Source organism: Hyperoodon ampullatus, assembly GCF_949752795.1.
Source record: "Hyperoodon ampullatus genome assembly, chromosome: 3".
Classification (NCBI taxonomy): Eukaryota; Metazoa; Chordata; class Mammalia; order Artiodactyla; family Ziphiidae; genus Hyperoodon; species Hyperoodon ampullatus.
Genome location: NC_136916.1, coordinates 169,886,767 through 169,901,693, shown reverse-complemented (window position 1 = coordinate 169,901,693; position 14,927 = coordinate 169,886,767). Strand labels below are relative to the sequence as shown.

General features: G+C 48.0%; 1 protein-coding gene across 1 annotated transcript; it reads right to left on the bottom strand.

Annotated features, from left to right (window-relative positions):
* Nucleotides 1-3,352: 3,352 nt before the first annotated feature.
* On the bottom strand, nt 3,353-14,927 carry LOC307050693 (interferon alpha-inducible protein 27-like protein 2A). Its single transcript, XM_079700885.1, has 4 exons — nt 14,846-14,927; nt 5,324-5,353; nt 4,127-4,288; nt 3,353-3,575 (listed from the first exon to the last, which is right to left on the bottom strand). The coding sequence occupies exons 2-4, from the start codon at nt 5,349-5,351 to the stop codon at nt 3,367-3,369; spliced, it is 399 nt and encodes a 132-aa protein (XP_079557011.1). The 5' UTR covers nt 5,352-5,353; nt 14,846-14,927; the 3' UTR covers nt 3,353-3,366.

The window sequence follows — 14,927 nt, the reverse complement described above, 5'->3', positions numbered from 1 at the left end:
CTTGGACAATCCTCCCTTCATTTGTTAATAAGGGGCAATATCATCTTTCTCTGGGGTTGTTATGAGAATTAAATGAATTGATAAATGTCAAGTGCTAAGCTTAGTGACTAGGATATCACAGCGTTTGATCAAATTCAGCTGTTCCGATTCTTTTCATCTTATGAATTGTTTCTCATAAGCTGAGGAGTCCTCATATTTCTGACCATGAGGAAGACTGCCAGTTGTGGCCCAGGTCTTAACTTTCTTGTCATACTCCCACGTGCTGGGTAGGCGTCCAAGGAAGGTTATCTATCACCCAGGGCCAGTTATCTCCTAGTGGGAAAGCAGTCAGGGCCGCAGCAGGACATCCTAGCAGGTAGGAGCCATTCAGTGTCCCCAGCAAGGATCCCAGGGTAGATTTGGCCCCAGCCAGGGCAGCGTTGGATGACAGGGTGAGCCCTAAGAACACAGGGTGATGCACAGGAGTCAGAGGTCAGAGGTTGGGCAGTGGTTGGAGGCTGTGTCACTGCCCCCAGTCCCCAGCCAATTTCATCCTGTACAGTTTCTGTTGGCAGAGGTGGGAGGACCCCGGGGGTCCACCCTAGGGGCAGAAAGTTGAATGGTGCCGGATGCACACTGGAGCACTTTGCAGCGATTGAAAGCAAGGATTAGAAGCTCACCTATCGACCCTGAGGGATCTCAGAAACATAGCTCTCAGTGTGGAATAAAAGAAATAAAATGAGATATACAGTACACTCTTCTGTATGTAAATTAAAACACATCCAAGCAAAAAGCAACACCCATTTTACAGAAGCATATACGAAAAACAGATACACGTTCAACATGTTAGAAAGGCTGACTTTCTCATATGAGAGGGGGGAATTGCAGGCAAAAGGGAACATAAACAGCGAGAATAAATAAATAAAGCCAGAAAGGGGGCTTTCAAGAACTAATTGAAGAAAATGGGCCCGAATCGAAGAATGTTGTTCAAATCAACGCTCTGGATCTGAGATCCATCAGGACAGACTTACGAAAGGCTGGTTGGACGCTTAGGTAAAAACCTAAAGGAGGACAGTTCTGGTGGTGAATCCTGGGGAAGTGAGAGCCAGAGAGTGGGCCTCAGCTGCAGGGTCCCTAAGGGTCCCCCCTCTCTAGGCGGGAGAGGGCAGGGGGCCCAGATCCCCTGTGCCCAGGAACCTGCCTCCCTCTGACCCCTCTCAGAGAGAAAGCCAGGGCGGACACCCAAGGGGAAGGACAGGGAAGGGAGAGAGACTGAAGGTGATGCTATTGTCTCCTCCCATGGGTCCTTGGGCAGGACCCTGTGCCCTCCCTAGCCCCCACTCCACCTCCCACCAGTCCCTGCCAGGAACACTCAGCCAAGGAAGTCCTGCCAAGACACCTCCAGAGGCTGCCCCGCCCACTTTGACCAGGCTCCCTGCAGACAGTATCTTGGAAGCCAGGTTAGAGGCTAAGAGGACAGCGCTCGTAAATGCTATGGCACAGAAATTGACCGGCACCCAAACTGCTGAAACAGTGGAGCTTTGATAGGGAGATGAGGACACCAGAACTGGGGTCACACCCACTGCCCTTAAAATCTCAAGGGGCTCCAAGGGGTAGAGAGGCTGCTCTGAGCTTGTGGAAGATGCAGGCCTGGAAAGGGTCCAAGATATGGTACTGGGGCTACAGAAGGACCTGTGTGAGGGGAAGGTGGGGAGGGGGCTGGAGGGAGATTCTACTTCCCGAGGTGGGCTGCTTCCCTCCTCCTGAAACACAGATTTCTAGAACCCCCTTAGGTCTCCATGGAGAAATTTAAAATGTGCCAGAATTAGGAAATCAGAGCGAATTACGTTTTGAAGGCCTATACCACGGTCAGGTTGTTCTGGGTTCCTGTTCTCATGCACTCTCCTCACTAACTCAACGAGAAGGATGAGATTACTATCCCCATTTTACGATGAGGAAATACTGGCACAGAGAGGGTGAGAGATTCATCCGAGATCACAAAGCTTGGCTTGGCAACGCGGGACTCGACCCAGGTCCGGCTGCTTCCAAAGCGTGGGCTTGAATGGCTCTGATTCGGTTCCTCCTGCTTGTCTCTTCCCCCTGCCCATCTCGCCCCTACCCAGGCTCACGGCTTGAGGGTCACCCGGGCACGGACTAGGCTCATGGCTTCCAGAGTCCCAGAGCCCAGTTGGGGGCTTAAGTCACTTCCCTCCCAAGACCCAGCTTCTCTGCCTGCAGCCACCCAGATGAGAAACATGAGACAGTTCTTCCAGTGGATGCACACGGGTCTCCCCTCCACTCGCTGAGCCCCCCGGCCCGCCGAGGGTGGGGGCGTCAGGAAGGAGCCGGCCCTGCCCACCCCTGCCTGTCTTACCCAAAGGAGCAGACTTTCTGAAGATGTAGAACTGACCTGTGGCTCTTGAGCTTGTCTGTGTTCTGGGAGCCCTGGAGGGTAGCCGGGAGCTGTATGAGTGAGCTGGGGCAGCATCCGGGGGACAGAGCCTGGTGGAGGAGGGGCAGTGAAGGAAGACGGGGGTGAAGGCCAGAGGGGGGACCCGGGCCGGGGTCCTGGAGCCCATAGGACGAGATCTGAGACTCAAGTCTAAAGTGGAAGCAGGGCTGCCAGAAGCTGGGTATGGGTTATCTGCATGGGCAGGCAGGCAGGTGGCAGAGGCCAGGTCAACACACATAGAATGCCTGCCACCTGATGCAGGGCCAGGCAGCCAGTGGGCCTTAGGAGATAGATGAGTGTTCTGCATTGACAAGCCTCTTGGGAGCCCCACCAGGGGAGGGAGGCCTGTGTGTCCTTGCAGGTTCTGGCCAGTCTCCCTTGGAGCCTAAGGACCCTGAGCTCTACACCAACCGGGACAGAGCTCTCTGGAGAAATGCAAGTTCTCTACCTACCTGAAGAGCTCCAAAGGCCACCAGGCCAGGCAGACAGTGTCGCTGAGTTCCTAGACTCATGATACAGTCAGACCCAGAGTCTTGGGTGGGGAGGGGAGGGGTCAATAACCCCTGAGGTTAAAGTGTTTCATAACTGAGGGTCAATGGCTCAAACTGACCCCAGGGCCAAGCCATCCTATAATGCTGCTCTGGCTGACACCTTTGAAGACATGTGATCCACGATCCCATCCAAAAAGCAGCAAACTGAGGCTCAAAGCGGAGACATGAGCTTCCCAGGATCACAGCTGGGTGGCAGGACTGCAACAGACCTGGCTTCCCGTCGCAGACAACAGTGCCCATTCTTACAGACTTCCTGCTACCACCCAACCTGAAGCCACGGCTCTGCAGATGCGCTGCGCCCTGCCTGTTAAACAGGAATGCAGTGCGGACACTCGTGAAGGTCACAGCATCTCGTCTTTATTTCCTATGCTTCTTTGAAGAATTTTAGGACGCAGAGGACTTGTCATTTGGGGGACTGACATCCCGAGGCCCTGGAGGGTCATCTCCAGCACGGGAGCCCCTCTCTGCTCCAGTACTGGATTCTGGTGGAGGAGAGGAAGGGGCTTTCTTTTTGCTACCCCACAGCCAGGCCCCAAGAGCTGACCCAGCCGAGCCCACGAGGATGTTGGATGACATGGAAAGTCCAGCTGCCCCTGGGAGAGAGGAGGGGATTAGAGCACAAGGGGACAGGCAACCCCGGCAGCTCCCGGCAAGACTGTGGAGGCCAGAGAACCCAGGACCCACAGGAAGCCCAAGACCCAGGCATCCCAGTGCTGTTCCCTCCTCTACTTCCTGAAACCCCAGAAGGTCTGCTTTGGGGAGGGGCTGCTGCCCATGGCTGCCCGAAGAGGAGACACGCACTCTGGTGGGGACTCCACCAGCGACAGGACAGATCCTCTGAGAAATGGCACAGGGTCTCTGCCTCTCCCTCCCCAGCACGAGGCTGGGCCCAGTGAGGCGAGGGCCCTAGGCAGGTTTAGTACGGCTGATGGGGAATGCGTACCTGCTGTGCTGCACGCCCCCAGTGCCCCCAAACCCACCCCCAGCCAGAAGAGGGGACAGTGAGGGAGACACAAAGGACCAGGGACACTGATGCCCACGAAGCTGGAGGAAGCAGACAGGCCCTCCCTCCGGCTTAGCCTCTGGCCTGAATCCTGTGCAGGTGTGTCACACCCTTCCCCCTTCCTCCCGCCCGGACACTTACCCACGGACTGGAGAGTGGCCACGAGGCTGCCGGCGGCAACTCCGCCCCCATTGGCTATGGCGGCCGCTGACATCATCTTGGCCGCTAGGGAGGAGGCTGCGATTCCTGCCCCGGTGAAGCCCATGGCGCCCAGCACCACGGGCACAGCCCCTACGGCCAGGGCTGTAGGGGGAGAGCAGCTTTAGGGTTGGCCCCAGGGGACAGACTCCCCAGATCTCCCTGATACCTTCCTGGGGGGATGAGGTGAGGGGTCCACTTCGCTCTTGGGAGAACCATGGGGCCTGAGGCAAAGGAAAGCTGTACAAGTGGACACGAGTGGACGCCCCCCCCCCCAGGAAGCTGGATCCCAGGCATGTGCATTCCTCTGTTTTGCTGTGGTCCTGGAAGGCTCACCTGTCCTCCCTGTGCCTCAACTGCCCTTGTGTGAAATAAAATTAAAGGAGCAGTGGTCTTCAAGCGCCCCCTTTTGGCAGGGAAAATAGTGTCTTTCCCCCAATCACAGGGCCCACAGAATAAGGACAGAGCTGCTCATCTGAAGAGGTGCTGGGGTGGCGGCTTCTGCCTTCTGCCCTGCAGCTGCCTGTGGGCGTCCCCCCAGGGGTCCCCTACATCTCCAGAGAGTGCAGTCATAGAACTTTCTGCAACCAGGAAACATTCCTATCTGCACTGTCCAACACGCTGGCCGCATGTAGCCAATGAGCACTTGAGACTGTGGCTGGTGTGACAGAAATGTTTTCATTTTCTTGAATTCTGGCCACCGTGTTAGAGGATGCTGGCCAGGGGCACAGCTGGAAACCTCTGGGCTCACAGGATAAGCTAGCGGGTTTGTAAAGCAGTACGAGGAATCCCTACAGCTCAGCTTACACATGCCCTACAACCCTCTGGAGCTACCCCTGGCCCTGCTTTCTGGGGAGGAATCATGGGTTGAGACAGATTAACAACTTGCCTGGATCACACGGTTTGCACTTGGGAGAAGCTGAGATTGGACCTGGGTGCTTTGAATGGCTTTGCTTCGGTTCCTTCTTGGCAAGGTTCTTGTCACCTCGAGTGTTCCAACTCTGTCCCCTGCCCACTGCACCCTTACCCACCCATGTCCTGGGGCTCAAGGCAATCTTGGGCTTGATCAAGGCCAGGTGGTCCCAGGGGCCCTGGGCCAGGGTCAGATGGGGGCTTGAGTTTCTTCCCAAAGAGACTCACCTCCTCCAACCGCGGCTGCAGAGGCCATGCCTGAAGACAAAAAGCAGCCCCATGAGTGCATGGCACTGGCCTCCCCCTGCACCCCCGCTGCTGCCACAGTGGGAGGGGTTCCCTGGATTTGGGATCAGAGAAGAGAGCAGCCCCTGCCTGGCCTCTTCCTGCTTTTCCCGAGAAGTCTGATTTTCTGAGAATGCAGAGGCGGATGGACGAGAGTCTAGAACTCTGTTATGCTCCAGAAGGCGAGGGGCACCTGCCTTGAAAAGGTTTCATGCTGCTCTGTGAAGTCAATACATTTGGTATCATTTTCTCAAAAACAAAAACAAAAACAAAAATCAAGAAAAGCATGCTATTTTCATTTACGATGGAATAAATTTGACTTTTCTGGTCTTTCCCTCTTCCAGACACCCTATACCCATCCCAGGCTACAGTTGGAGCGAAAGCCACCCATCCTCCAGGGCTCAGCCTACTTGTCACTTTCTGCAGGAAGCATCTCTAATTCCCCCATCAGAAGTCACCCTGCTTCCTGACAGTCATCACCAGGAAGACACTGGAACTCACCAAAAAAGATACCCCACATCCAAAGACAAAGGAGAAGCTGCAATGAGATGGTAGGAGAGGCGCAACCACAATAAAATCAAATCCCATAACTGCTGGGTGGGTGACTCACGAACTGGAGAACAATTGTACCACAGAAGTCCGTCCTCTGGAGTGAAGGTTCTGAACCCCACGTCAGGTTTCCCAACCTGGGGGTCCGGCAACGGGGGGAGGAATTCCTAGAGAATCACTCTGAAGGTTAGCGGGATTTGATCGCAGGACTTTGACAGGACTGGGGGAAACAGAGACTTTGCTCTTTTTTCCTTTTTTATAAATTTATCTAGTTAGTTATTTGTGGCTGCGTTGGGTCTTCGTTGCTGCAGGCAGGCTTTCTCTAGTTGTGGCGAGCGGGGGCTACTCTTCGTTGCAGTGCGCAGGCTTCTCATTGCGGTGGCTTCTCTTGTTGTAGAGCGTGGGCTCTAGGCACAGGCTTCAGTAGTTGTGGCACACAGGCTCAGTACTTGTGGCTCGCAGGCTCCAGAGCGCAGGCTCAGTAGTTGTGGCACACGGGCTTGGGTGCTCCGCGGCATGTGGGATCTTCCTGGAACAGGAATGGAACCCGTGTCCCCTGCATTGGCAGGCGGATTCTTAACAGCTGCGCCACCAGCGAAGTCCCAGAGACTTCACTCTTGGAGGGCACACCCAAAAATTGTGCGTATAGGGACCCAGTAGAAGGAGCAGTGACCCCAGGGGAGATTGAACCAGACCTACCTGCTAGTGTTGGAGGGTCTCCTGAAGAGGCAGGCAGTGGCTTTGGCTCACCAAGGGACAAGGACACTGGCAGCAGAAGTTCTGGCAAGTACTCCTTGGCGTGAGCCCTCCCAGAGTCCGCCATTAGCCCCACCAAAGAGCCCATGTAGGCTCCAGTGTTGAGTCACCTCAGGCCAAACAACCAACAGGGAGGGAACCCAGCCCCACCCATCAGCAGACAAGCAGAATAAAGTTTTACTGCGCTCTGCCCACCAGAGCAACACCCAGCTCTACCCACCACCAGTCCCTCCCATCAGGAACCTTCAACAAGCCTCTTAGATAGCCATATCCACCAGCGGGCAGATAGCAGAAGCAAGAAGAACTACAGTCCTGCAGCCTGAGGAATGAAAACCACAATCACAGAAGCCAGACAAAATGAAAAGGCAGAGGACACTGTACCAGATGAAGGAACAAGATAAAACCCCAGAAAAACAAGTAAATGAAGTGGTTTCCAGAAAAAGAATTCAGAACAATGATAGTGAAGATATCCAGGACCTTGGAAAAAGAATGGAGTCAAAGATCGAGAAGATGCAAGAAATGTTTAACAAAGACCTAGAAGAATTAAAGAACAAACAAACAGAGATGAACAATACAGTAACTGAAATGAAAACTACACTAAAGGAATCAACAGCAGAATAACTGAGGCAGAAGAACGGATAAGTGACCTGGAAGACAGAATGGTGGGATTCACTGCCGCAGAACAGAATAAAGAAAAAAGAATGAAAAGAAATGAAGACAGCCTAAGAGACCTCTGGGACAACATTCAACGTAACAACATTCGCATTACAGGGGTCCCAGAAGGAGAAGAGAGAGAGAAAGGACCCGAGAAAATATTCAAAGAGATTATAGTTGAAAACTACGCTAACATGGGAAAGGAAATAGCCACGCAAGTCCAGGAAGCACAGAGAGTCCCATACAGGATAAACCCAAGGAGAAACATGCCGAGACACATAGTAATCAAATTGGCAAAAATTAAAGACAAAGGAAAATTATTGAAAGCAGCAAGGGAAAAACAATAGATAACATACAAGGGAACTCCCATAAGGTTAGCAGCTGATTTCTCAGCAGAAACTCTACAAGCCAGAAGGGAGTGACACGATATATTTAAAGTGATGAAAGGGAAGAACCTACAACCAAGATTACTCTACCTGGCAAAGAACTCATTCAGATTCGATGGAGAAATCAAAAGCTTTACAGACAAGCAAAAGCTAAGAGAATTCAGCACCACAAAACCAGCTATACAACAAATGCTAAAGGAACTTCTCTAAGTGGGAAACACAAGAGAAGGAAAAGACCTACAAAAACAAACACAAAACAAGTAAGAAAATGGTAATAGGAACATACATAGCGATAATTACCTTAAATATAAATGGATTAAATGCTCCAACTGAAAGACACAGGCTCGCTGAATGGATACAAAAACAAGACCCTCATATATGCTGTCTACAAGAGACCCACTTCAGACCTAGGGACACATACAGACTGAAAGTTAGGGGATGGAAAAAGATATTCCATGCAAATGGAAATCAAAAGAAAGCTGGAGTAGCAATACTCGTATCAGATAAAATAGACTTTAAAATAAAGAATGTTACAAGAGACAAGGAAGCACACTACATAATGATCAAGGGATCAATCCAAGAAGAAGATATAACAATTATAAATATACGTGCACCCAACATAGGAACACATCAATACATAAGGCAACTGCTAACAGCTATAAAAGAGGAAATCGACAGTAACACAACAATAGTGGGAGACTTTAACACCTCACTTACACCAATGGACAGATCATCCAGATAGAAAATTAATAAGGAAACACAAGCTTTAAATGACACAATAGACCAGATAGATTTAATTGATATTTATAAGACATTCCATCCAAAAACAGCAGATTATACTTTCTTCTCAAGTACACATGGAACATTCTCCAGAATAGATCCCATCTTGGGTCACAAATCAAGCCTTGGTAAATTTAAGAAAACTGAAATCATATCAAGCATCTTTTCCGACCACAATGCTATAAGATTAGAAATCAATTACAGGGAAAGAAAATGTAAAAAACACAAACACATGGAGGCTAAACAATACGTTACTAAATCTCTTCACCAAGAGACCAGTGAAGAAATCAAAGAGGAAATCAAAAAATACCTAGAGACAAATTACAATGAAAACACGATGATCCAAAACCTATGGGATGCAGCAAAAGGAGTTCTAAGAGGGAAGTTAATAGCAATACAAGCCTACCTCAAGAAACAAGAAAAATCTCAAACAATCTAACCTTACACCTAAAGGAACTAGAGAAAGAACAAACAAAACCCAAAGTTAGTAGAAGGAAAGAAATCATAAAGATCAGAGCAGAAATAAATGAAATAGAAACAAAGAAAATAATAGCAAAGATCAATAAAACTAAAAGCTGGTTCTTTGAGAAGATAAACAAAATTGATAAACCTTTAGCCAGACTCATCAAGAAAAAGAGGGAGAGGACTCAAATCAATGAAATTAGAGATGAAAAAGGAGAAGTTACAACGGACACTGCAGAAATACAAAGCATCATGAGAGACTACTACAAGCAACTCTATGCCAATAAAATGGACAACCTGGAGGAAATGGACAAATTCTTAGGTATAACCTTCCAAGAGCGAACCAGGAAGAAACAGAAAATATGGACAGACCAATCACAAGTAATGAAATTGAAACAGTGATTAAAAATCTTCCAACAAACAAAAGTCCAGGACCAGACAGCTTCACAGATGAATTCTATTAAATATTTAGAGAAGAGCTAATACCCATCCTTCTCAAACTCTTCCAAAAAATTGCAGAGGAAGGAACACTCCCAAACTCATTCTATGAGGCCACCATCACACTGATACCAAAACCAGACAAAGATACTACAAAAAAAGAAAATTACAGACTAATATCACTGATGAATAGAGATGCAAAAATCCTCAACAAAATACTAGCAAACAGAATCCAACAACAGATTAAAAGGATCATACACCATGATCAAGTGGGATCTATCCCAGGGATGCAAAGATTCTTCAATATACGCAAATCAATCAATGTGATACATCATAGTAACAAATTGAAGAAGAAAAACCATATGATCATCTCAATAGATGCAGAAAAAGCTTCTGACAAAATTCAACACCCATTTAGGATAAAAACTCTCCAGAAAGTGGGCATAGAGGGAACCTACCTCAACATAATAAAGGCCATATATGACAAACTGATAGCAAACATCATTCTCAATGGTGAAAAACTGAAAGCATTTCCTCTAGGATCAGGAACAAGAAAAGGATGTCCACTCTCACCACTGTTATTCAACAAAGCTTTGGAAGTCCTAGCCACAGCAATCAGAGAAGAAAAAGAAATAAAAGGAATCCAAATTGGAAAAGAAGAAGTAAAACTGTTGCTCTTTTCAGATGATATGACACTATACATAGAGAATCCTAAAGATGCCATCAGAAAACTACTAGAGCTAATCAATGAACTTGGTAAAGTTGCAGGATACAAAATTAATGCACAGAAATCTCGTGCATTCCTATACACTAACAACGAAAGATCAGAAAGAGAAATTAAGGAAACAATCCCATTCACCACTGCAACAAAAAGAATAAAATCCCTAGGAATAAACCTACCAAGGAGGTAAAAGACCTGTACTCAGAAAACTGTAAGACACAGATGAAAGAAATCAAAGATAACACAAACAGATGGAGAGATATACCATGCTCTTGGATTGGAAGAATCAATGTTGTGAAAATGACTATACTACCCAAAGCAATCTACAGATTCAATGCAATCCCTATCAAATTACCAGTGGCATTATTTACAGAACTAGAACAAAAAACCTTAAAATTTGTAAGAGACACAAAAGACCCAGAATAGCCAAAGCAGTCTTGAGGGAAAAAAACAGAGCTGGAGGAATCAGACTCCCTGACTTCAGACTATACTACAAAGCTACAGTAATCAAGACAATATGGTACTGACACAAAAACAGAAATATAGATCAATGGAACAGGATAGAAAGCCCAGAGATAAACCCACATACCTACGGTCAACTAATCTATGACAAAGGAGGCAAGGATATAAAATGGAGAAAAGACAGTCTCTTCAATAAGTGGTGCTGGGAAAACTGGACAGCTACATGTAAAAGAATGAAATTAGAACACTCCCTAACACAATACACAAAAATAAACTCAAAATGGATTAGAGACCTAAATGTAAGACCGGACACTATAAAACTCTTAGAGGAGACATAGGAAGAACACTCTTTGACATAAATCACAGCAAGATCTTTTTTGATCCACCTCCTAGAGTAATGGAAATAAAAACAAAAATAAACAAATATGACCTAATGAAACTTAAAAGCTTTTGCACAGCAAAGGAAACTACAAACAAGACAACCCTCAGAATGGGAGAAAATATTTGCAAACGAATCAACTGACAAAGGATTAATCTCCAAAATATATAAACAGCTCATGCAGCTTAATAATTACAAAAACAAACAACCCAATCCAAAAATGGGTATAAGACCTAAATAGACATTACCCCAAAGAAGACATACAGATGGCCAAGAAGCACATGAAAAGGTGCTCAACATCACTAATTATTAGAGACATGCAATCAAAACTACAGTGAGGTATCACCTTACTCCAGTCAGAATGGGCATCATCAGAAAATCTACAAACAACAAATGCTGGAGAGGGTGTGGAGAAAAGAGAACTCTCTTGCACTGTTGGTGGGAATGTAAATTGATACAGCCACTATGGAGAACAGTATGGAGGTTCCCTAAAAAACTAAAAATAGAATTACCACACGACCCAGCAATCCCACTACTCGGCATACACCCACAGAAAACCATAATTCAAAAAGACACATGCACCCCAATGTTCACTGCAGCACTATTTACAATAGGCAGGATATGGAAGCAACCTAAATACCCATCAGCAGACGAATGGATAAAGAAGATGTGGTACATATATACAATGGAATATTATTCAGCCATAAAAAGGAACGAAATTGGGTCATTTGTAGTGATGTGGATGGATCTAGAGTCCGTCATACAGAGTGAAGTAAGTCAGAAAGAGAAAAACTAATATCGTATATTAACGCATATATGTGGAACCTCGAAAAACCGGTTTGCAGGGCAGAAATAGAGACACAGGTGTAGAGAACAAGGGGGGAAAGTGGTGGGGGGTGTGCTTGTGGAATGAATTGGGAGACTGGGATTGACATGTATACACTAATATGTATAAAATGGATAACTAAGAAGAACCTGCTGTATAAAAAAATAAATAAAATAAAATTCAAAAATTCAAAAAAAAAAAAAAAAAGGGCTTCCCTGGTGGCGCAGTGGTTGAGAGTCTGCCTGCCGATGCAGGGGACACGGGTTCGTGCCCCGGTCTGGGAAGATCCCACATGCCGCGGAACGGCTGGGCCCATGAGCCATGGCTGCTGAGCCTGCGCGTCCGGATCCTGTGCTCCGCAACGGGAGAGGCCACAGCAGTGAGAGGCCTGCGTATCGCAAAAAAAAAAAAAAAAAAAAAAAAAAAGAGGGAGAAGTCACCCTGCTTCCTCTGTGTGTCCTGCCTTGTGGCTAGAGCCCCTGGCACCACGGGGCAGAGCATGCCTGGACCATGTCGAATTGCTGAGAGCTCTTGGGGCTGGCAGGGACATCTGACAGGGGCAGGGACTGAGGTGCTGGGGCAGCTGGGACCAGGAGTTCCGGAGATTTCAGGAGCTGCAGGAGTAAGCTCAGCCATCTCCACATGAAGAGGAGCCTTGGTCCCAGGCAAGGGAGAGAAGGTACGAAATCAGCCTCAGACCTCCAGTCATTTCTTGAAGGTTGCAGCTCATGGCTCACCATCACCTCTCTCTCCATCAGTACCCCTGACCTGTCTTGAGGGTTTCCGTTTCTGCACAGATGATATTTCCAACAAACTGGCCTTGAAGTTCTCACGCCTCACTTCCAAGGATCTTGAACTCTATGGCACACACACCCAAGGTCATACACTAGGGCCATGCTGCCCACTATAGGAACCACTAGCCATGTGTGCTATTTAAATCTTAGTTAATTAAAATGAAATAAAATTTAAAACTCAGTTCCTCAGTCCCACGGCCCACATTTCAGGGACTCGATAGTCACATGTGGCTAGTGGCTACCATACTGGATCACGCAGAGAGCATGCTCATCACCGCAGAAAGCTCTATTGGACGGTGCTGCCTTAGACCCTTTTTGTCACTAACAAAATCTGCCCCCTCTCTATTACCAAAGTCCAGCACCGCCCTAGAGACTCCCACCTCCTCCTTGTACAGATTCTGACTCTACTACAGCCTTCAACCACAATGGGATTTTCAATCTCTGTCCAGAGACACCTCGGAGATACTGAGGGTTCAGTTCCAGACCACCACAAGAAAGCGAATATCATGTGAAGTTATTGGTTTCCACTGCATATAAAAGTTATGTTTGGGGGCTTCCCTGGTGGCGCAGTGGTTGAGAGTCTGCCTGCCGATGCAGGGGACACGGGTTCGTGCCCCGGTCCGGGAAGATCCCACATGCCGCGGAGCGGCTGGGCCCGTGAGCCATGGCCGCTGAGCCTGCGCGTCCGGAGCCAGTGCTCCGCAACGGGAGAGGCCACAACAGTGAGAGGCCCGCGTACCAAAAAAAAAAAAAAAAAAAGTTATGTTTATACTATACTGTAGTCTACTAAATGTGCAATAGCCTTTTGTTTAAAAAGACAAGGAGTATACCTTAATTTAAAAAGACTTTATTGCTAAAACTGTGAACCAATATCTGCCAATGCTAGGTTGCTACAGACCTTCAACTTGTAAAAAACGCAGTATCTGCAAAGTACCATAAAATGAGGTCTGCCCATGTTAGTTCCCTGAGGCTGCTGTAACTAATTACCACAACTGTGTTGATTCTCTCATGGTCCCTCACAGTTCTGGAGATCAGAAGTCCAAAATCAAGGTGTAGGCAGGGCCAGGCTCTCTCTGAAAGCTCTAGGGGAGGATCCTTCCTTGCCTCTTTCTAGCATCATTGTCTAGGCGTTGCCAACAATCCTTGGCTTGTGGCTGCATGACTCCAGTCTGTCTCTGGCTCCACCACTGCCACCCTAGTCACCATCACCCCTATGGAAAATGTATGGCAGTTCCTGAGAATATAGAAAACCATATGATCCAGCAATCCCATTTCTGGATATATATCCAAAGAAATTGAAAGCGGGGTCTTGAAGAGATATTTGCACCCCCGTGTTCACAGCAGCATTGATCACCATTGCCAAGAGGTGGAAGCAACCCAAGTGTCCATCAACGAATGAACGGCTGATCACCATGTGGTATATACACACAATAGAATATCATTCAGCCTTACAAAGCAAGTTCTGACATATAGGTGAACCTTGGGAACCTTATGCGAAGTACAATAAACTAGTCACCAAAAGGCAAACACTGTATGATACCACCTCCATGGATATTACATTAGATTAGTCAAGTTTATAGAGCCAGAAGGAACTGTGGTTGCCAGGAGCTGGGGGCAGGAGGATACGGGTAGTTAATGTTTAATGTGTACAGAGTTTCACTTTGGGCAGATGAAGACAGTTCCAGAGGTTGGTTGCACAGTAATGTGAATGTAGTCAACACTACTGAACTGCATGCTGACAAATGGTTATGTTGGTAAATTTAATGCTATGTGTATTCCACCAGGCCCCCCCCCACAGAAAAAAACAAAAAGCTGATGTCTTTTGCTGCCCTGGCCCGGGCTAGCCCCACCCTTACACGTGACACTGCTCTGCGAGGGTGTGTCCTGGGTGGGCATCACGGGAGGGGCGAAAATGGAGAAATGGAACTCACCCGCCTTGGGTGCTATGGGGCCAAAAGGTCGGGCACAGCCAGTGGACTTAACCGGCAAGGAGCTGTGCCTGAGCCCGCGCCTGCCGGCTGCCCAGGAGCCTGAGCAGCACCTCCGTCCCTCCTAACAGAATATGACCTGGCTGTGGGAAAGCCCTAAGTGGGACCTCATCCTACCCTGCTCTTAAAAGCAAACCGTTCAAGGCCCAGAGAGGGCAAGCGACTGGTTCTAGGTCACTCAGCAAGTCAGACACTGACAACTCAGAAGGCTGAACTGAGCAGTGGGGAGTTGGGTGAGGGCCCGTGGATTGATGCTCAGGGATCAGTTACCTGCTTTATGGTAAAAATTGCTGCCTCCAGCCTTGGGTGGGTCTCTGGGGTCAGAGCCAGATCCATCTGGCCCCTGGGGTGG